The sequence below is a fragment of the Glycine max genome, chromosome 16, assembly GCF_000004515.6.
Source record: "Glycine max cultivar Williams 82 chromosome 16, Glycine_max_v4.0, whole genome shotgun sequence".
Taxonomy (NCBI): Eukaryota; Viridiplantae; Streptophyta; class Magnoliopsida; order Fabales; family Fabaceae; genus Glycine; species Glycine max.
The window spans coordinates 27995715-28018864 of NC_038252.2; the positions used below are offsets into that span (position 1 = coordinate 27995715).

At 33.8% G+C, this 23150-nt stretch overlaps 1 protein-coding gene and 1 pseudogene across 1 annotated transcript; one reads left to right on the plus strand and one right to left on the minus strand.

Annotated features, from left to right (window-relative positions):
- Positions 1–2673, plus strand: LOC112999766 (calmodulin-lysine N-methyltransferase-like; annotated as a pseudogene).
- Positions 2674–19905: 17232 nt separating this feature from the next.
- On the minus strand, positions 19906–22705 carry LOC100808342 (thaumatin-like protein 1). The gene is made up of 3 exons (XM_006599265.4): positions 22431–22705; positions 21289–21958; positions 19906–20265 (listed from the first exon to the last, which is right to left on the minus strand). Exons 1-3 carry the CDS (start codon positions 22495–22497, stop codon positions 20082–20084), a joined length of 921 nt encoding a protein of 306 aa, XP_006599328.1. The 5' UTR covers positions 22498–22705; the 3' UTR covers positions 19906–20081.
- Positions 22706–23150: the final 445 nt, after the last annotated feature.

Genomic DNA, 23150 nt, shown 5'->3' on the forward strand with positions numbered 1-23150 from the left:
ATGCATTATCTTACATATAAGTCTGGTTTTTATATACTGCATTTAGAAAATTTAAATAATGCAGGAAAATTACCACAAAATATATCTTATGAAACTTATTTCCATTTTCAGTGACTTCAAATTGGATGTTTGCAAGATTGGTTCATGGTAGTATTTGTTGCAGTGCTATATTGCTTTATCATGCATTAAGATAAATTTGAAAACTACTTGTGAGATTGTATTGTTTCATTTAAGAATTTTTCAATATCTTGTTCTATTAAAAGAGGCATGCAGGAAGAAGCTTTTGGGATATATGTTATTTTGACACATTGCATCTAAATATCAATATATAGGTGCAACGGTAAAAACATTTATAGAAGTTAAGTTTCTGTAATGAGTTAAAAAATCAACTTATGCCCAACTTTTATAAAAGTTGTCAATTAATTTTTCTAAAAGTTGATTTTAACTCATGCTTAAGTTAATTTTAATTTAGAGGAGAAAACTTAATTCATTTTCCCTTCTTATTTTCTTTTTCTATAAGTATTTATTTAGTATTTGTTGAGAAGTTTATTCAAACAACACTATTGGAAGTACATATTTAAGTATCAACAACTATCAACTTATAGATATTACTTTTTTCAAAGAACCATAGTAGTCTGTTGGTATTACTCCCTGCTTGTGTGTTTCAGCATCCTTTACGTGAAGTTTGCTTTTTCCTTTTTTCTTTTCCATTGTAATCAGCACAATAACTAAGGCTCTTCCTTTCAAAATAAAATTGCTTGCAACAATATCCCTTTTGAGAATATACTGTTATTAAATATTTTCTAGTTGAATGGGATTGCTCTTCCATGACCATCAGATACTCAGCGTAACATTGAAGCTAACTCTGGAGCATTTGAAGATACAGTTGTAAAGTCTATGACTCTTGACTGGAATCAGGAAGATACTTCTAATGTTGCCGACACATTTGATATCACCATTGCAATTGATTGGTAAGATGTTTGATATTTGGACTATTTCATACCTGGTTTGAATGCATTTTTCCATCCTTAGATGAAAAATACTATTTGCAGTTCTAGTGATATAGCTGTAAGCCAGAAACTGCTTATTGGAAATGTCATTTCCTGCCAATAGCATTTTTCTATCCCTTTATAATTTGGATAAAGATCAGTGTCAGACAAAGGATTCAGCTTGAGGTAGTAGTCATGAGATACAATCTCTCATTTATCTGGTTGGAGCTTTTACACACACACATAATAAACAAATTTCTGCATTCATGTACGTCAGTTGGCAAATGCTGTTAATTTTCTTTGTTTTCTTTAGTTAACTTTTTATCAGCTTCAATTTTCAAGTTGGGTATATGTTCAGATATTTATATTTATTCTTCAAGTTGGCAAAAGGAAGTTATATCTTGTACGAGATGCATCAGCAGATTCACATGCATGCAGCTTGGCTTGCTTTTTGTTTTGGTCTTTATGCTTGTCTTATCTTTATATTACGACACTGATTGTGTCATTTTGACAGCACTTTCTTTAAGGATTTCCACAGAGACCTTGCTCGTATTGTCAAACATTTATTATCAAAAGCAGGATCTTCTGAGGCTACTCATTGGACCTGTTCTTGGAGGTGGCCAAGGAAAATGGCTTGCATTTCAGCGTAATGGAGAACTATGACAAAGAAGTTTGGAAACGTCACGAGGGATTCTTGAATGAAGATAGGGACTCTTGGCCCAGTTATGAAAAAGGCCACAACTATCCTCTCTTAATCAGAATTACCCTTTGAAATTTCTTTCAGACATTCTCCCGGGGCCTCTTTCTATTGTTGGTTGACCCTTGCTAGACAAAGTTCAAACCTATTCCGGGACAGGAATTGTCCTAATACAGGCACTTACCAATTGCATGCTTTCGTTGCGTCATATATTATTTTGTTGGGGTCACATATTCAGTAGACAGCACTCTTCTCAGCCACGAAGGCTCAAATGAATATGAATGCAGTGATTCACCTCTAAAGTGAAGATTAATACTAAAAGCACCCGAGATAAGAAAAACCTTTTCTTTTTTGGCTAATCCACTTGATCATAGTAGCTAAAAGAAGGAAAAAAAGTAATTAAAAGTTCTGCGTCTGATAATAGTATGTGTTAGTAGTGATCAAAATGTTTGCTCTACTGTGCCCCATATATGATTAAAAATGGCAGGTTAGATGAATCATGTGTGGGTTTGTTGTGGTTTTATTATCTGTAATGGTATCTAGGATTTGCTATTGGTTTCTGCACTTCAACTTTTGACAAAAAAAAAAAAAAAAGCTTCCTTATCTTCGTTGAAGCATCATACTTATAAGTGTAAAGCTTTTAGATGAGCAGTCCATTGGGAAAACAAAGCAACTCCACCAGTGGAATGAAGCTGCACTGTGTGAAAAGCTAGCAATTGGTTCGATTAAACTAGAATTTAATCCAAGTGGATTCATGCTCTCGCTTTTTCTCTTGGTTGTAACAGTAATGGGATGTGCTTTTGTAGTGAGATTATGTATGTACATGACACGGGATTCTTAGCTATTACGGAAGCAACTATTAGTATTAATTTCCATTTGTTGCTTTGTCAATTGGACTTGACTGAATGTCTCCTTGGACCCTTGTCAAATTTTCATACTGCTTTCTAAAAAAGGATGATCTTGTAGATAAAAGAGTGGGAGCCAGAGACAAGCCTCATACAGTTCTGAGTCGGTTATAATAGTTTATACCAGGTGCTATTTTAATCAATGTAAAAACAAGGTTTCCAAATTATTTAATCAAAGGCTTCCCTATCCTACTACCAAATATGTAAATCAACTGACATGAGATTATTTCAGTTTTATTGAAAGAAAATTTTTGTTATTTATAATAATATTATCCAAATCAAATAGGATTGACTTCAACTGTGGATACATGTGGTTTAGAAAAAAAAAAAAAGACTTTCCTACCCAGCCTTCCTTCTGGGATATTGTAATTAATGCTAAATTATTTTTATTTTAGACAAAATTTTGGATTCAAATTTTTGTGGATACAAAAAACTATGACCTTAAATTTTAACGATTTCATAATTATTTATGGTAGAATTAACTTATCTGATAAACATGTCAAGCACTGAAATATTAATTCTCACATATAAAACGAAAATGATTTAGTTTCACATCAAGGAACTGTAAACTACTAACGACCTTTCAGTTTTGAACTTTAGGATTGTTTTTAATGTCTTCATGGCTACTATAAAATGGGGTATAAAGTATACATTCAGAAAAATGACCGCCGAAAGTAGACAATTTTTTGTTGCAAATTGAACTTCGGTGTTAGAATAGAGTATTGAGATGGAGGTATTTGGGCAGATTAGATATACAATGCATTGCCTACCTCATATTTTCTTAGGTTCTCACATCTCACTCTTAAAGTTACACAAGTCTTGCCTGAAAAAAAAAACGGTTCACAAGCCTCCATTAACACTTATGCCCTGTTTGGGAGGGGTGAATCAAAATAGAAAGAATGAGTGAAAATAGATGAGAAATAAATATTATTAATTTTTATAATAATTATTTTAGAAATTATATCTAAAATAATTTTTAATTGATTGATAATATACAATTATTTACACTTTACATTGACATGAAAACTAAACTCATGATATTTGTTCACATTATCTTTCGTGTGTATAAATATTAAGGAAAAGTTGAAATTGGAAAGTAAACCACAGTGAGGAGTGGACTTTAATTGTCATCTTATCTTGGCCTAAAAGTGAGTTGATTTCTTTCCTTTGTACTGTATTGTTCATCTTCTTTCACACAAACCCCAAGTTGATGAAAGAATCAGTTTTCCTCCAAGTTGAATGCATCTTTATTTCTTTTAAGATAACTAAATTTCACGTCTGAAATGTTTCTACGTAGTACATATAAAAAAAACCCCCACCAAATTAAAGCATTTTTCTATTATCTTTCATTTGAACATATTTATTGTACCACAACAAAAAAGTAGAAGAATGTTTACATGTGGGATCAATGAATTTTATATTTATCTGACGTATAATTGACTTTACCCATTATGATCACTCTATCTCACAATAAGATGCATAATATGCTTAGATTACCAAAATGTGTCCCTTTATTTGTGTTGCATTCACATATAAAAAAAGAGAAAATAAAGTATGTGAAACTTTTGCTAAGCTTATTTTGATCAGACCATCATTAATGACGAAAGCAAGGGAAAATTATTGACATTACTGACATTTCAAAGTAGCTTACAATTAAAGAAGTACGAAACGATCGAACAGGAGCTTTTCTTTGTCACCATGATATTCAATTTGTCAATTCTGTTTCATGTCTTTTTTGGGTGGGATTCAGTTTGTCAATTATACTCGCTACCAAACTTGATGACATCAAATTAAAGTTTGGCCAGATTCAATTATAGAATTATTTTTTGGAAGTTATTGGCCCTTGTTTATTGAATAAGGAAAGATATATTTTACAGAGTAATGCTAAATATACAGGTTAAACAATTTCTTCTCTATTTCATATTTTATTTTTAGTCTTTGTTAAAATTTACCCACTTTTATTTCCTATCGAATTTTATATGACTAGTTTTAGTACCTTTAAAAAAATTGTTCATTTTTAATCCCTCATTTACTTTTATTTTTCAAAATTAATTTCTGTAAAATTAATTTTTTGTCTATTTTTAGACCCTCTCTTAAACTATTTTTTGACAATAAAAAATAAATAAGAAACTAAAAATATTTTTTTAAAAAGAATTAAAATTAGTTATTTTAAATTTAACAGACTAAAAATAGACATTTTTTTAAAATAAAAATAAAAAATTGAAATGGGTAGGGAACCAAAAACTTATTTAACTCTAAATATACAATCACTTTCTATTCTATTTTTTAACTTTAACTTTATTATTACATCATTTATTATGTCATTTTTATATATTTCTTTCTTTCTATCTCTATCTACCTCATACATCTGAAAATAAGATTTACCTTCTTTTTCATATTTTATGGTCGAATCTAGTAAACATTTATTTGTAACAAGATTAAAAGAATGAATCACTTAATTATCCACTCAATTATTTAATAAAATTGTTTCTCCCGTATTCTTTTTCACACAATTGTTCTCTTGATGGGGATAATAATGGGACAGGATTGGTATATGTAATAGCCCTCATAACTTGCTCTATTGGATGAAAGTAACAATGTTTTTTTTTTCTTAGAGAAATATACTCATTATATCCAAAGTCAATTGATCAACAATACAAATAGGTGGATTATTGAAAATATGAAAACTAGAATAATCTCTAGATGCCCTAGTAATATTATGGGCTACTAGATTTGCTTGTCTCATAATAAAGCAGAGTGAAAAGTCTGAGCATAAACTAATCATTTTCCTACATTTCTCCATAACAGAACTAAACTTCAAGTAGTCCATCCTCCTCCCGTAGAACCAATCCGCGACCCCTTTATTTTCGACCTCAAACATCACCTTCTCCTACCCCAGATCCTGCATCCATTGTAGTGCAGTGAGAAAGGCGAAAGGTTCTCCCTCCTTAACTGCGGGATAAAAATTCTAAGTAGCTGACTTTGCATTAACAAAAGCACCATTCTCATATCGATTACAGATACTAATCCTCATACTCCTCTTGCCTTCAAAGAATGCCGCATCAACATTGCACTTCACAAATTCACGTCTTAGAAAAATATATGTAACAATGGGACGGGATTGGTATATGCAATAACCCTCATCACTTTCTCTGTTGAATGAAAGTAACATAACGTTTTTTTCCTTAGAGAAATATAATCATATTATATCCAAAGTCAATTGGTCAACAATACAAGTAGGTGGATTATTGGAAATATGAAAACTAGCATAATCTCTAGATGCCCTAGTAATATTGTGGGCTACTAGATTTGCTTGTCTCATAATAAAGCAAACTGAAAATTCTAAGCATAAACTTATAATTTTCCTACATTTCTCCATAATATGACTAAACTTTAAGTAGCCACTACTAAAAAAAAAGTCATTTTTACAATGCACCTTCGACCTCAGTTGCAACAAAACTGTCGTATTAGGCTACACGGTAGCATTTATGTAAATATGGTACTTCTACAACGACGTTTACTTCTAACACCGTCTTAGTAGGTTAGGTAGGGACATTTTTGCAATTAACTGGAACTTATTTAAGACAGTGTATCTGTAAACACTATCGTAGAAATCGTGAGATACAGAGACAGGTTTACGTTTACACCGTCGTTAACTTTGCGTGATATAATAATTGCAGGACATCATTTTCCTGTCGCGCGCCTAGTGAACATCGAAATCCCTCTCTCTCAAAATTCATCATTCAGCTGGAGTCGCGACTCTCACACCACCGTGACCTCCGCAAAGGAACCCGAGCTTGTCGCACCACCCTGATCTCTGCGTCACGTGTTTTTCTGACTTTCGCACCACCGTGCCTTGGCCTCATACCCTTTAGTTGTCGCGCCCTGCAAGTGTTCGCGAAGGTAAGCTTCTCTTTTTCTTTGCTTATTTGGTCTTGAAGATACCCTTTTGGAATAAGATACCCTATAAAAAAACAATTACCCTTGGAATGTTATAATTAATTGATCAATCGAACTCTTTCTAGTTGAATAAACAAGCTCAAACTTGAAGTTAGACTGGGTTTTTGTAATTGAGTCAAGCTTAAGCTCTATAGGCTTGAAAATAATAGGTTGTAATCACGTTGTTTTTGTCACGATGCTACAACTACTGTGCTTGATCTTTGATGATCAAATTTTGTCTTTATGATTGTGTTATTGATGTATTATCTTGTTATCATCAATTCTAATTAATTCTTCCATTGTTCCTTTAACATAACATTAATGTCTGTTCTTTTTGTGAATAAATGGCCCATAAAGGGATAGTCAACTTCATTCCAGACAATATTTCAAAGTTTAATGTTGCATAGTTACCCATCTAAATATTTAAATGCAAGAAACTAAAGTAGGTTAAAGATGTAATGGAGGTTCCTACATCCCGTACTATCTATCTATAGTTTTGGGCCTTTTATACCTCTGTTGCAGCAAAAAAACAGAACTAAACTAGGTAAGGTGAAGTCACTCTATGATGCAAAAAATTGTTTGAAATGATCTGTTGTCTAGTGTAGTATTGAATTATGTAAGATAATGTAGTTTTTCAAGACCCTCTAATCAAAGCAACTTTACATTTTGTCAACTATATATATCTTCTTTTTTTTTTTGCTGTTGTTGATGTAGTAAACTATATTTGTATTGTGTTGATAGTATCTTCATTCCTCAGCATTTTGTAGTTTAGAGCCAGGACACACATACTAAGTGCTTTGTGTCATAAATGCTTGTTTCAGTAACTATTGCTCATTTACTCAAATGTTATACTTGCCTTAGAGTATTAATTGGTATAATGATGCCATGTTTTTTTATGTTAAATTTATCATATGCTCAATTTCTATCATTTATGTTTTGATTTGGTGTTTATGCTTGTTGAGCAAGGTGCAGCTTTTGGTATTGACAAGAATTTTTTTATTTTATCAGGAGCAGATGTTGCTACATCTTTATCCAAAATTCAAGATATAATACAGATCTTCTTTGCTGTTCTTTTGTGGATGTTTCTAAGGTACCCAGAGCATGTAATGGTTTTACCATATTTTTATATAAACAATATAGGAATGAAGGTGATCACCTTGTACTTTATGAGTATCCACAACTCATGAGTATGCAGAAAAACAATATAGGAATGAAGGTGATCAACTCATGAGTATCCAGAACTTATACTTCACTCATATAAAATGATAGAACACCAAAAATACACCAAATCTGTGACCTTGCTTTATGACGGATGGTATGTGAGTGCAACAAATTTACTTGGGTTGCTGAATTTTATTCTAATTGTTGAATCTACTAAGTTTGAGTGTCATCAATGAAGTTATTAACTTGTTATTGCTGATCTCTGAATGCTAATGGATTTAGGAAATGAATCAGCTGGTACCTTAGGCATTAGAGTTTTCACTTCTAGTGTGTGAAAAAGGAGTCTATTTTTTATTTTATTTTCTTTCCAAGTTGGTGAAATGTGAAGGACATAGGGTGTAAGTGTAATGAACGCCCTTTGTCCCTGCACACGAATATGCAGATAAAATTGGCTCTATTTGGATTTGCAAAGGAAGAAATAAGGAATTTCATAGTTTGAAATTTAAATTGTAATGTGCGATGGAATATGAATTGGCATTAAGGGATGCATGAAGTTTACATTGTGTGGTAATTGGAGATGGCTAATCTTAATGTTTTTGTTTTTTTTTTTTTTTGTAGTTGGATTGGACCTGGTTGTTCTTTGTGATTGTGTTGTCCTTGTCATTCAACTTATGTTGTTTACTTGAGTTTGATTAAGTATGGTGTGTTAATTTCAGGTGCACTTCTTACTGTTGGTGTGCTAACGACTGCCTTAATCAATTTTGGACAAGGACATGCAGAAGAGATAATTACCTGGGTAGATTGGTAAAGAGAAGTTATTTGTTTATGTTTTCTATGTAAGCATGTTCACGATGGTTTTATATTTTATACATTATTGATTAATGACAATAATGTTGATGCTAATTCCTTGTATTATCTTTGATATATCTTGTTTCTCACTAATTCAATGTTTTTCATGGTCTTGGAGTATTGTGTACAAAAGGAGGAATTATGGTGTGTGTAGCCGACTGTGTCTTCTGCCTCCGACTGTAGATTGAAAGTGAACTACTACCTGTTTGTCATATCTAGTAAGTAGAAGTTGATTATCTTTTGTGTGGGACCTTAATACGCTTTTTAACATAAATAGCCCTGGTTTTTGGTAAACAAAATGTTTTTCTGTTGTGATAATTGTATAGTGTATGTTAAACTATAACTTCTAAACGGCTACCTGAAAAGGAAAATGAAGGCCACATATTTTTAATTTCAATACATGCTTCCTCAATGTAGTTTAACAACAATCATTCATTCATGTGATTCATGAGTATTTACCACAAGGGATCATACACAATACACACTAGAGTAGGCTTCTTAGACACATGGAATAACGTCAATACCATTTATTTCTTCAAGGAACTAAGTCTGAGTTTTTGGTTAAGTAGTACGTGTGCATGAGTTGTTTAAGCAGAATAGGTACATGATATATGAGAGAATAGGTACACTAATATTAAGAATTTTTTTTACTCTACAATAGCAACAATGAGGATTGAACCTACGACCTCATGCAGCTACTAAATAAACTCCCCACCACTAAGCCAAACCTAGTGGGTGCTAATAGTAAGATATGATGTTAAATGAGATACAAAACATAAAGCACTTGCCCTCATTTATATTAATACTAAAGTATAGTCCTTATTAAACAAGAAAAGAAATTAAAAGAAAATAAAGAAATATTAAAACAAATTCTGAGAGATAATCTAAGATACTTTGGTATTATGATTTTAACCCCTACAAAAGCTTTCCCACATATTATTGTCATAAATTTTATAACTAGGGAAGAAACGACCGACCCTTTCTGTTTTCCCATGTAATCAATATTGTCACGGGGCCAAAAGAAGATAGGCATCTCTTGATTGGCCTCCACACTGTTGTTGATGTTTATTGTGGCAATTGCCGTGAAGTGTTGGGTTGGAAGTATGAAAGAGCTTATGAAGCGTCCCAGAAGTACAAGGAAAGAAAGTGCATACTTGAAAACTCAAAAATTGTTAAGGAGAACCAATAGCATTCCTTTCTGCTCCCCATTCTATTTGTTTCGCTCTTCGTGTTGGTTTATTCATGTTTTGTGATTGCCATCTTGTACAGGATGTTCTTACCTTCAACCATTTGAAGTTTGCCATTGTTTCCCCTACTTCATTGTAGTTCCTTATGTTATGACCAAGAGTGAAATTGTAAGATAAACTGTTTATTCCTTGTTAATAACATTGTGTATTCATTTTTCTAGTCTATGAATATCATGGTTATCTTGTATTGGTACAATTTTTGTAAATGTTTTTGTATGATTACAACAATAGCAAATATTGCATGTGCACAATATGTATATTAGATAGACACTTCATTTCAATGGACTGTGGAAATATATAACTACTAGCTAGTATTCCACATTGTTGTTATTCCTGTTCCCTTGAAAGCCAACTTCTTTGACTATCTTATGGTAGGGACACCTTTTATGGGTTGAGTATAGAAGACATGGTAATATGGCATTGTGCTTTATCTTTTTTGAAAAAAAATTCAAAGGTAATGAATGTGTTCAGCATGTGTATTATTTAATAATTATCTACTGAATAAAGCTCCAAACAGTTATTGAGGTTGGACTTATATTTCTACACTTGTCACTTGTCATTGTCCATTTGAATGCATTGTAATTTTAATACTTTTATTGTTCTACAAACAATTTTTTCCACTATCACCAACAAATATACAACTGCTATATATATATATATATATATATATAGTCGTCTCTTTAATTGTTAGTCCTTCATTATTTTATTGCATTAGTGTTGGATTAATAGTTAGTTATTTAAATATAATTAGCTCGAGTGTAATGACATTGATGAGAGATGGAGAGGTAAAATGAAATTACATTCTAAGACGGTGTTGACGTAAGCATTTTCTTAGAAAGCAAGCTTTCAACGACGGTGCTTACGTAAGCACCATCTTAGAAGGTTGAGTTTTTCTAAGACGGTGTTAACTTTCAACAACGTTAACTTCAAGGACGGTTTTCAACCGTCATTGTATGTTGTTTTCGACCATCGTAGAAACCCCTTTTTTTAGTAGTGAGCCTATCCTCCTCCCATAGAACCAATCTGTGACCCCTTTATTATCGGCCTCAAACATCATCTTCTCTTACCCCAGATACTGCATCTATTGTAGGGCAGTGAGTAAAGCGAAAGGTTCTCCCTCCTTAATCGAGGGATAAAATTTCTAAGTAGCTGACTTTGCTTTAACAAAAGCACCATTCTCATCTTGGTTATAGATACTAATCCCCACACTCCTCTTTCCTTCAAAGAATGTCGCATCCACATTGTGTTGAACAAGTGGCCTCAATAACTTAAGAGGGGAGTGAATTAAGTTTCAAAATTTCTCCACTAACAAACTTTAACTCCCTTTTTAAAGGATAGACTTAGAATGCAGAAGAAGAAGAAGAAGAAGACGAAACAATCAATTTAACAATGTTCTTTTAAATGCGCAAGATAAAATTGATTGCAATAAAATAAATGAGATAAGGGAAGAGAGAAATACAAACTCGATTTATACTGGTTCGGCCACTTCTCGTTCCTACGTCCAGTCCTCAAGTAACCCACTTGAGATTTTCAATAACTTTGTAAAAATCCTTTTTACAACTTCTGAACACCCGAGGAATCCTTTTTCCTTGTGTTCAGGAAACTCACAATTCAAGAGACAACCAGTCTCTTGATCACAACTAACTTTTTGAGATGAAGAGAAAGATTTCTCTCCTTTAGAGTGGATGATACAACTTGAAGTTCCTAGAGGAATTTCTCTCTTTTAGAGATGATAATACAATTTGAAATCCTTGGATGAACTCTCAATAGATTTACAAGTGTTTGCCCAAGAGTTGTTGATAGAGCATTTGGCAATGAAGTTTTCTTAGAATATCTCTCTCTTGCTTTTTGAAGTCAGACACACATATATATAGGCCCTTCATGCCTTTTCAAAATGGTTTGAAGAGATGTGTCTTTTCAAAAAACTTTTTCTGAAATTCTTCACTGGTAATCAATTACAGGTTTCTGGTAATCAATTACACAGTTATGTTTTGAAGGGTCATAACTTTTCAAATTGAATTTCAAGAGTTTCGTTGCTGGTAATCGATTACACATCAATGATAATCGATTACAACTTTTAAATTCAAATTTCAAAACCCTTCTAAAAGCTGTTTTTTCAAAATTGTCTTCTGGTAATTGATTACACTGCTAGGTAATCGATTACCATAACCTTGGATATCTTGGAAATACTTTGTTTTGAGGCAAAGCTTGATCTTGAATTAATCTTGAAGCAATGCTTAACCTTTGAATGTTTGTTGAAGTAATCTTAAACGCAACCTTGTTTGATTATTCTTTGGCATCATCAAAATCATGTATTCATACATTCACACATTGCACTTCACAAATCCACGTCTTGGCTTCTCCTAGCATGTCACTCTATGAGAAGTAAGATGTTGGTCCCTTACATAAGCATCCAGCTCCTGAGCTAACCTCCATTGAGATAAGCAGTCACGAGCTCTAAATAGAATGTGAGCTCCTTCTACTTTAGTAGACTCTCAAATTAACTCATTTCTCTCTCTTTCTCCAAAGGCTCCATAAAATCATGCAACCCTTTAACTTCTTCTCCGATCACTTGAAGGTAACATCTGAAACATGAACTCCTTCATACCTTCCACACAACTAACTATTTAATAAACCCACAAATGAAGTCCCACCAAAACCCAGCCTTGCTTAGCTCTCACACAGTCCATGAGAACATGAGAGTTGCTTTCCAGGCCTCCTTCACACTATTGGCATATGCAAAGACACAAAATACCTTTTTTGCTGCAATTTCAATCTAGTGGGCAAGACATCTCTATTTATCCTCCAAAGGAAGTGCTTAATCTTTAGGGGTAGTTTAAGGTTCCAAATTAACTTCCAATCTCCCTCCTCCTTCAAGCTACTAATGTCCATCAAACCTCTAGCCCCATGGTATGCACTCCGGAAAAAGTACCGACCATCCTCACTCCACCTCCTAACATGATGATCTTCCTGTTAAGGGCCACTAGAGGGACCCTAAACATAGCCTAAACCTCTTCCTGGGGAAGAAAAACACCAACTGATTTATTTTCCATCCCTTCCCCCCCCCCCCCCACGTTAATAAGATCCTTAACCCTAAGCTCATAGCCCCTCATCCTTCATCATTAACTTACTCCAACTTAACCACCTTATCTCTTTCCCTGATTTATTCCTCGTCCCCCCACCAAAAAGCATTTAATATGCGTTGAAGTTCATCAATCAAAGTAGAAGGCAACAACAAAGCTCCCATGCAATACATAGGTATAGCCTGAAGCATTGCCTTAATTATCACCTTCTTCCTTGCCTTTGATAAAAACTTCCTTATCCGCTTGTTGATCTTCCTCTAGACTTTGTCCTTCACATAAGCGAACACCACCTTTTTATTGCTCCCTATAAGAGAAGGCAACCCAAGATACTTACCTGTCCCAAAACCCTAACGAACTCCCAACACCTCTAATAAAACATGACAAACAATATCTGGCATGTTCCTACTAAATAAGATATCAAATTTCTAGTAATTTGTAAGTTGCCTTGAAGCATCCCCATATGTCTCCAGAATCTGGAAAACTTCATTCCCCTTCTTCTTCGTAGCCCGAAATAAAATATAACAATCATTTGCAAATAGAAAATGACTTACTCTTAGTGCATTCTTACATAGCCTAATTCCATGGACACTTCCACTGTGTTTCGCCTTTGTATAAGGGTTTTCAATCCCTCCATACATAAGACAAACAGATAGGGGACAGTGGGTCCCCCTGACGTAGCCCACACACAAAAGTAATAGGTCTAACTCTTTCATTATTCATCAACACAAAGTAATCCACGTAATTCAAGCACATAACGATCCAATCTACCCATCTTTCTAAGAAACCCAACGTCAACAAGACAATGCAAATGGATTTACAGCTAACCCTATTGCACACCTTACTAAAATCAATCTTCACTGTTGTTTCACCCACCTTCCCTTTTGTCTTACACTGCAAATAGTGAAAATTTTCTTGAGCTACCAATAGATTATCTAGGATTGCCTGCTCTTCCACAAAGGCCACATTACACAGTGATATGGGTCTTAAGTCCATCATCGTGGTAGGTTTGTCACACTTTGGAATAAGCACAATATTTGCATCATTAACATCGTGAGGAATCACTCCTTCTCCATCCACTTACACTCTTCAAATATACCTGTATCACAAACATCCCAATATCTCTTATAAAACCCTGAGTTTAGTCCGTTTGGACTTGGGGATTTATCTGAATGCATTTGAAACATTGCAAACTTGAACTCCTCCAGCTTGAAAGGAGCTAATAATCCAATATGATCCTTATAAGTGATATGATGACTTATATTATCCATTACAAGTTCAATTGTCACATCTTTCTCTTGGAAAAGCTTTTCAAAATATTGCTTTTCCATTCCACACAACCCATTTTGATCCTTAATCTCTTACCCCTCGTCATCTATTAAGCAACCAACCTTATTCCTCCTTCCTCCTCTAGGGAGCAACTACATGAAAATAATGCGAGTTCTTATCACGTTCACGATACCAATGGGTTTTTACACGTTGCAGCCAGTAGCAATCCTCCTAGATCAAGAGAGCTTCCATCTTCTTATGGCTTTCAACATATCTATGCCAAGCATTAAGATTTTGTTAGCCACGACTAAGCTCCATATCCCTTATACAAGCCTATATATCGTCCTTAAATCTTATCGTCTTTTGTCAATTCCAACCCTCCAGCCCCTAATACACAACCTTATTCTATTTGATAGGTTCATGCTACTCCTTCTCTACTAACTTTCTCTTGCCACCTTGTTTAGCCCCGGTTTGCTAAATCATGCATTTTCAAATTTAAAGTTCGTATGTCCCCTCCATCTATCATTCTCCGGGAACTTCAAAAAAATAGGTGAATGGTTCAATGTAGCTACGATAAGATTTGTTTAAGAACACAAAGGGAATATCGCCCTCTAATAATGGGAAACTAACACCCTATCAAGGTGCTTTTCCACATACCCATCTCCCTTATCACCCTTCACCCAAGTGAAAGGATAGCCATAAATAGGAAAATTCTCCAACTCACACTCCAGAATAGTTTCCCTAAAACCCCGAATAAGCCAACTAGGATAAACTGCTCCCTTACATTTATCCTTAATACTCGTGATATCATTGAAATCCCTGATAATACACTATGGCATAGATGTGTCATCCACCAAACTACGAATCATCGACCGGGCCTTCTTTCTTATGGTCCTCTTCGGAAAACCATAGTACCTTGTTAGCCTCCAACTATCCTCCCCCTCCTTAGTAACAACCATGTTAATAAAGTTTGTGGTATAGAACAAAACCTAGCAATCAAACAATTCTCTCCCAAAAAAGGCAATCCCACCACATCTTCCCTCATTCTTTACAACAAAACCACCATCATAGCCTATCATGCTACAAACTTCATTGGCCTTTCTTACATCATACCATGTTTCACACAAAAAGAGAATAATCAGTTTGTGCACCCGTACCAGGTCCTTTAAGGCTAGAATTTCTGTCCGATGACCTAACTTGTGACAATTCCAACTCAGAATACTCATATCTTCTAGTAGGTCTGGTTGCGACAGTCGCGTATTAAAAAATGAATATTCTCCCTCCTGTCTTGATTACTAGCCTCCATACTTCCCTTGCCCTTCACCATTGTAATGTCACATTCCATGTTCTTTGGTTCTTTCTTTCCTGCCTTCTTTTCTTCTCGCCTGGAGTTGACTCATTTGTTTCCCCGCTATCCTTCTCCTCACTTTTCTTACTCCCAATCGAAGATACTGGTTATTTAGTTGGCACTTTTGATTTTGATTTTGAATTAATGGGTAAATCAATAAAGGCATTTTATTCGGCTTCAATATTTACATTATCTTTGACATATGTCATTGAGATGTCCTTCCCTGATTTCTAAGGATTTGTTCCACCCTCTCTCAAATTTTCCCACCCCACCAAATCCACTACCTACCTCCAAAGGCCCATCCTTCCTTAGCCATCATTTACAACCAACATTGCCCCCTTTCCTTATTTCAACACGAAGCTTAAGCCCTCACTTATGAACTCCATTGTCCTCCTTCATTGAGAACCGCTTTTCACAAAATCTTTCTACCTACCCAAGATGACCACATAGATAACATAATTGACCCAACTTTTCATATTTTAATTGGATAATCCACCATGCCCCCCTCCCTCACTTAATCATCTTCTCCTTCAGTAGTGTTTTCTTGACATCAACAAGAACCCTAATACGCATATAGTTCTTCCAAAAGGTTGTACTATTCTTCAAGTCTTACTCCAAGAAATATCCTACTTGTTTGCCAAGATTCCTTCCAACTTCTTCTATCATAAAGCCCATGGGCAAGCTATGAACCTACACCCAAAATGGCACATGGAACAAAGGGACTTCTCTTGAAGTCTCCCTCACCTTAATCCTTCCCAAAATAAGCGTATGGTTATCAAAGAACCATGGCCTTCCCTCCAGAATGTTGTTAAAATCAATTTTATGGAAAAAATGGAATAGAAATAGTCCAGATTTCACTTCCTTGATGCTAACCCCTTTCCTTGGCTGCCAAACCATCGTCATTCCCTCCTTCATAAACTGCACCTTGATCTGTTTATTCGTTAGAAATCACCCAACAAAGCATAGACTTGGGTTTGACTTCTCCCCACTCTTATCTTCAACACGGAAAACCAAACAACCCTCCTCCTCCTCTACGAATAAATTTTCCATAGCTAGCAACCAACTCACAAACCCCTCACTCCTTAAACCTGAGGACAAACACCACCCAAAAGTCATTGTATCACAAGAAAACATAAATCACAAGAAACCCTATACTCTCAAAGTGAGAGAAAAACCTAACATCTCAAAGTGAGAGAAAAAAAATTGTGAGTTTATTTTGTAACATAATGTGTTGAGAACATAATAAATTATTATTTTTTAGATACCATATAATAAATTATTTATGTTAGATTTCATCTTAAAACCAATTGATATTAAGTGAAGTTGTCTAACAGATATATAAGCTGCACTCCAAGGATTGAAACAGTCGATGTGAGACTTGGGTATTTCCCAATACACCCCCTTCACGTCCAACACTGATTGGGCTTGGTGCGTGAACAACAAATGGTGGGTGTTTGTCACAGCGGAAGCGAGGATGAGATCCCAGGTCAGAGCCTGTTCTGATACCATGTTAGATTTCATCTTAAAACCAATTGGTATTAAGTTAAGTTATCCAACAGATAAGCTGCATTCCAAGAATTGAGGCAACCGATGTGAGACTTGGATATTTTTCAATAATTTATTTAACTCACAAGGATATGAAAGAATATGCTTACCATATATGTCAGTCCTTACCTTCTGATTTGATTTATCGTTGATCTTTATTCTTTAACTACGTTTTTTTCTACTATGATTTTGGTGCTATGATAGCATTAGCAGCAACAAAGTGTAATTCGATCACGATACAGTATAAATAACTCATGATGTCATTGTGGCGCAGCTCTTAGTTCTTTATAACTTTAAGCTTAAATCTGAGAATTATAAATATTTACGAACGGAATTTAAATATTATAGTTTTGAAGTGAATAAATATATAATGTGAAAAAATAGGTGTATATTATAATGAATTTTAAAAATATATATTTCATAATTTTATTTTACTTTAAATGAACGACAAATGCATCTTTTTTTTTTACTTTATACTTTATTCGTTTTAGACTTATAAGTTGTCAATTATTTATTTACTAATAATTAATCGTATTTTTAATAAAATAAAAAATTATCATGAGTGATGAGACCGATAATTATTAGATATTTACCCATGCACCGCCGAACATATAATATTCATAAAATGTAATAGTAGCTCCCCTCAAATTGTCACTTTAAGCTTTCACCTCAAATATTTCTTACCTTTTCCTTTTTCGTCACCTACGTACATATCTTTTTGCTAGCACTGAAAAGAATGTAGGTTGGTTTCCTTCGTTATGACATTTCACAAAAGGGTTTGAAAACATATTATTCTAGCAATTTGTCTGTAATTATCATATCCTTCCAGCGTGTTACACCGTGTTAGCTTTTTCCTGACGATGGATTAATCAACCCATCATCCAACTCAAAGATTAAAAGCCCGATTCTAGCCAAATTAGATTTCTGGCAAATATCTACAAATATCGGTTTAACCATTGGGACTCGCAATTAATTTTTAAATTTTAGATAGGGCTAGTCACCATTTTCTATTGATCAATTATTGAGTGCTTTAACATGCTTCACTCAGAATAAGTATTCACAAATTATAACCATTTTTTTATACAAAAGAGTACGTTAACGTTGGGTAAATTTTCTATAAACATATATAGAAAAGCCAAAAAAAAATCAATATATCTTTATTCTATAAACTAAACCCAACTTATGTTTTGTTTGAATAAACTTCTTCATAACCATTTAATTGAAGAAAAAAAGGATAAATTGCATTGAGTATATAATTGAGAAAAGAAATACAGGGTAAAACTATTTTCATAAACTAATATAAATATAACGTATTGATAAATAAGCTGAAAACAACTTATTATCATAAGTTATTTTCACAAGCTCTTTCAAAATCTTATGTAGTAATTTGTTTGCTTTGGGGAGAAAAGTGAAAGGAAAGAAAAATTAATATAAAGTAAAAAGATTTTTTAAGTTGTTTAGAAAGAGAGAAAATGAAAGGAAAAAAAGTTAAAACTTTTGGTCTTTTCTTATTTAGTTGTGTAGAAAGTGAAAAAGAATAAACAACTATGTAAAATGATATAAACACCCTTGACTAAGGAATAAGGTGTGACAATTAATCTTTGGGTAAAAAATATATTTTGAAGATTTTTTATAGGAAATGATATACATTTATGTTTTTCTCTTATAATATAGAAAATATAAAAAAAATAAACTGAAAAAATTTTCTACTTATTATTTTTATTGCTACCTATCACTATTTATTAAATTTGAGACTTCATTCTCAAATAAAATTGTTTTTTTTAACTAAATGAAAGCTTGTAGGCAACATGACTAGTAAATTCTATTATTTTAATAGATTAATAAATTTGAGAACAAATCAAAATTATAAAATATTTCAATATTTTCAAAATATGAAAGCTTGATGAATGAGTGAATTAAAGATGTCATTTTGTGGAAATTTTTTCTTTCTACTCGAAAAATATTTCATTCTCTTCATCCATATCAGAACAGATTTTAGTCAGGATGGATCCACCCATATTTTTCATCCCTTTTCCTGCCTCTAAACAAAGATAATATTTTTGTCTTCTTTTCACTTCTCTCAATCTTTCCTTCTAAAATCTACAATACCAAACACAACATTATACAAGTCATAAGTCTAAATTAATAAATAGTAAATATGCTCTTTCAAATACACCCTTAGTATGTTTAGAGTTTCATTCACTTTAATTTTAAATATAGAAATTAAAAAATTGAAAACATGTATGTTTTGTATTTTTATTTTCTATTAAAAATTTATTCAATTTCTTGTTGTTCATTCCAATTTAGGATATATATATATATATTACATGTATCTTATATGAAAAACAATTTCGTTTAAATCAAATAAGATTATTATAAATAACAAAATTCCTTCTCCTTACTTTACCTTATATTCATATCTAAATAAAAAGTTACAATTAGAAAACATAATATTTTTTTTAATATTGTAATGTTTTCTCTCTCTCTCAAAGTGAAAGAAAAGAAAACTAGAGATTAAAGCATGTCTTTACCAAAAAAAAAAAAAAGATAAAACAGGTATTTTCCATTTGTTATGTGGGGCCTTTGCCTTTTGATTTTCAAAATGGCCTTTCAGTTCTTCTCTTGATATTCTTTGCCAGCCTTTTTTTTTTTTTTTTTTGCGTGTGTTTACATTATGGGGTTGTTGTCTTTCTGGTAATTCGTTAGTACGGCTGAGTCAGCAGAATGGTAGGGCCTCAACACCCACTAGAATCAGTTTGTTCTTTACATGTGTGGAATAACCTTCATTCCCTCACCCCACACTTCTCATGATTATAAAATGACCAACACAAACCACAAAATAAATTTTTAAAAAAATGACAAAAAACAAAGGCATAAAAAAAAACTGCCAACAAAATGATTCCTAAAATGCTTGTAGTAATTTACATAGATTTCAACAATCATGATGGTATTTTTACACCAATTAATCGATGTTGTTGATCCTACTTGAGTTGCATTGTGTGTCTCTTAAAGGAGGAAGATGTCATTGTGAAAGGGACACACAGCACAAAGTCTATGAGACTAAATAGGAAATAATGAAAGTGACAGCCACAAAAAATGCAGAGTTGGAAGCTGAAAATGGTTGGCTTCTGCTTCTTGTGGAGTCCCCTGTGGCCAAATTGGCTATCCATGAAGTAGTAGCTACTGCTGCTTGCTCCACCGATGATCCTGGCCCCGATTCCATTAATGACTTCAAACTGCAGAAATCCCACAAATTTCATAAATAAATGGGGGAAATAAACAATATTTCCACATGAAAATTCTTTATAGAACTCGGAATATGTAAAAAAAAAAAATCACTTAAAACCATATTTCTACATCCCTAAAAAAAACAATATTTCTAAACATCTCAACATTCTTACATTTAAATTTCTACATCTTTTTTTTACATTATTTTTTGAAAACTGAAGAAGAGATAAAATGACATCCCTGGTTTAAAAACTAGATCCTGTTTTTATTTTCTATTTTTACAAATAACTATGAAGTATGTTAGTATTTTAATTTGTGCATTGTAACAGATAAAAGAATATTTGTATAACTATATATAAAATTAGATAATGAAAAATTTATTTCTCAAAACACATTCTCACACACCTTTTCCCGGTCATTTTGTAACGGGGGAGTATACAAATTTACATGTAAGAATATTTTTTTGTTTTTTGATTTTTTTCACGAAACAACTGATTTTATGAGGTATGAGTACTTATCCCCACGTTTACTTATGCATCAATCATTCTTGACTTTTTTAAAAAATAGACTTTATCAGGAAGTTCTTTGCTGCTTTTGACGTATTTATTCACCCTCAGAAGGAAGGGATATAGAAACAAATATATTGGGAAAAAAAAGACAGAAATAAAAGAATTAATAAAAAAATGGATTTAAAAAATGAGACACTAAAAATAATGAGAGGAAGAACGCAATACACCTCTTAATGCATCTTTTTAAACATATTTTATTAATGATTATTAAAAATTATAAAATTAGGAGATCGAGAGACTTATTTAATAAGGTATGAGATTCATACTTTTTTAAAAAAATTTAAATAAATTTTAATAAAAAAAAAAAAAAGAAATGTTGAATTTAAAAGAGGGCGTCCAAAGTCTGTTGTTACTTGCCAGCATATTTGTATAAAATTAGGATCACGAAGATTGCCGTGAGGGTAAGCAAGTGCAAAAGCACTCTCAAAACATTGAAGGGCTGAAATTCTTTATAGTTTTTACCTTGGAGAAGAAGAGGGACAAAATGTGACAGTGTAATCAGCAGCGGTGCACGTAAAAGTGCTCGTAGCATCATCATACGCATAGCTATAAGATTTTGGGCACGCAGCCTTGAAAATCTGCGAGTACATCGACGGCGCGCACGCCGCCGGTGAATTAAACGCGTCGCTGCAGCAAAACTCCGGCTTCCCGAACGCGCGGCACGCGCTCTGGCACGCGTCGCCGCCGTCCACCCTCAGCTCCTCCGGGCACCGCCGGTTCAGGTCGGCGCCGCACCCAGTGGCGGCGCAGGAGCCGGAGCCGCCGCTGGCGTCCACCATCATCGGGAGGTTGTAGCCGTCGACGAGACTCACGTCGTAGTAGTCCGGGGCACCCTCGCCGAGCGTGAACTCGGCGAGGGTGGCCGGCGGCGTGGCTCCGGCGCCGTTGCAGTTAACCTGGCCGGATCCGCAGTCGCCGGTGGCGCACGTGGCGTGGCCGGAGTCGTCGAATTCGCAGCCGGTTCGGCCCCAGAACCTCCCCGACCAACCCGGCGGCGCGTCGAAGCTACGCGTGCTTCCTCTCTTGAGCTCGAAACCGGTTGTTCCGATGTCCGGTTTTCCTAGAACGCCTGGCCACACTGTGTGGTCGCACTTGTTCACGAATGTGAATGTTGTGGCTGTAACTCTCACCCCTGCATGCCACAAACGTTGCAAAACATAGCAACCTTAGTCAGAGGGTTTGTTCTGTCTATTATTCATCAAATAATGCATAAGATAAAAAATGATTCTGTATCTCAAGTATTATTTATTCTGTGTCGCTTTTTTTTTTTTTGTTATATTTGTAATTGAGTGTACATCAAAGGGACTCTTAATCTCGTACTTTTTATTCAGACTCCTCACTGTTAAACCGACCTTAATAGTTCTATTAGAGGGTTACTTGTCTTTGTGTAAGAATGTATTTTGGGGAATTAATTTCCAGAAATAATAATTTATTTTCCAAAAACTTTAATAAAATATAATTTTCGACTTAATTAATAATAAGAATTTACTTAATTTTGCAAAAGATTGTAAAAAGGAAAAAGAAAAAGAAAAACTGAACCTAGCATTTACTTAATTTGAGAATGGCAAGAAATGGTGTTTGAGTTTGTGTTTTTGTATGTGTACCTCTGAAAGCGAGGATGAGTAGGAAAATGAAGAATCGTTGAGAAGAATGTCCATGATACGGAGACATAGTTGGATTTGGCGTTTGTTTCAGTTGAAAGGTTTAATTATTGCTCAACTACACGATCTCTTTTTTCTTTGGGTGAATTTGCGAACTTGAGTAGATAGAACAAAGTGGGTAGATTGGCAATGCTAGAAATTAAAAGTGAAAGAATGTGTGAGTGGAGAATTGTTATGATCACTCTCTTTGTGATGAAAGGACTAAGAAGGTGGTGAGGGGGAATCTAAATGCTAGCTCATGCTTCCATATATATAAGCGCCACACACACACACTTGTGACCTAACCCAAAAAAAAGTATAAAAATACACACACTTGTGAGATGAATGAGGGAAAAGGGTGACGTGAAGTTTCCATCTCACCTACCCATGATTTGTGTTTAATTTTTTTTTTATTCATTGGATCGTTTTTTTCTTAATTATTTGTATCATGCAAAAAGTAAAATAAATTAACTTTTTCTTATAAAGCAAAACCAGTTTATCACTTCAATTTGTGAAAATGTTAAGTGATATTAAAATTTAAATATATAAATTAATTTTAATTTATGAAAAATATATAATTTATTTTACTTTTTATATTTTTTTATAAATATTTATAAAGAAATTTATCCAAATATTTCTTTACTTAACGGATCAATGCTGTGAGAAAAAATCAGTAAAAATGAA

What these genes read in the sequence shown, in the direction of transcription:
- LOC100808342 (XM_006599265.4), bottom strand. Translation starts at nt 22,497, where the DNA reads ATGTCTCCGTATCATGGACATTCTTCTCAACGATTCTTCATTTTCCTA. An exon ending in ACTCATCCTCGCTTTCAGAG is followed by an intron (nt 21,959 to 22,430) that starts GTACACATACAA and finishes TGTGGCATGCAG; the next exon opens with GGGTGAGAGTTACAGCCACA. An exon ending in TGTCCCTCTTCTTCTCCAAG is followed by an intron (nt 20,266 to 21,288) that starts GTAAAAACTATA and finishes GGATTTCTGCAG; the next exon opens with TTTGAAGTCATTAATGGAAT.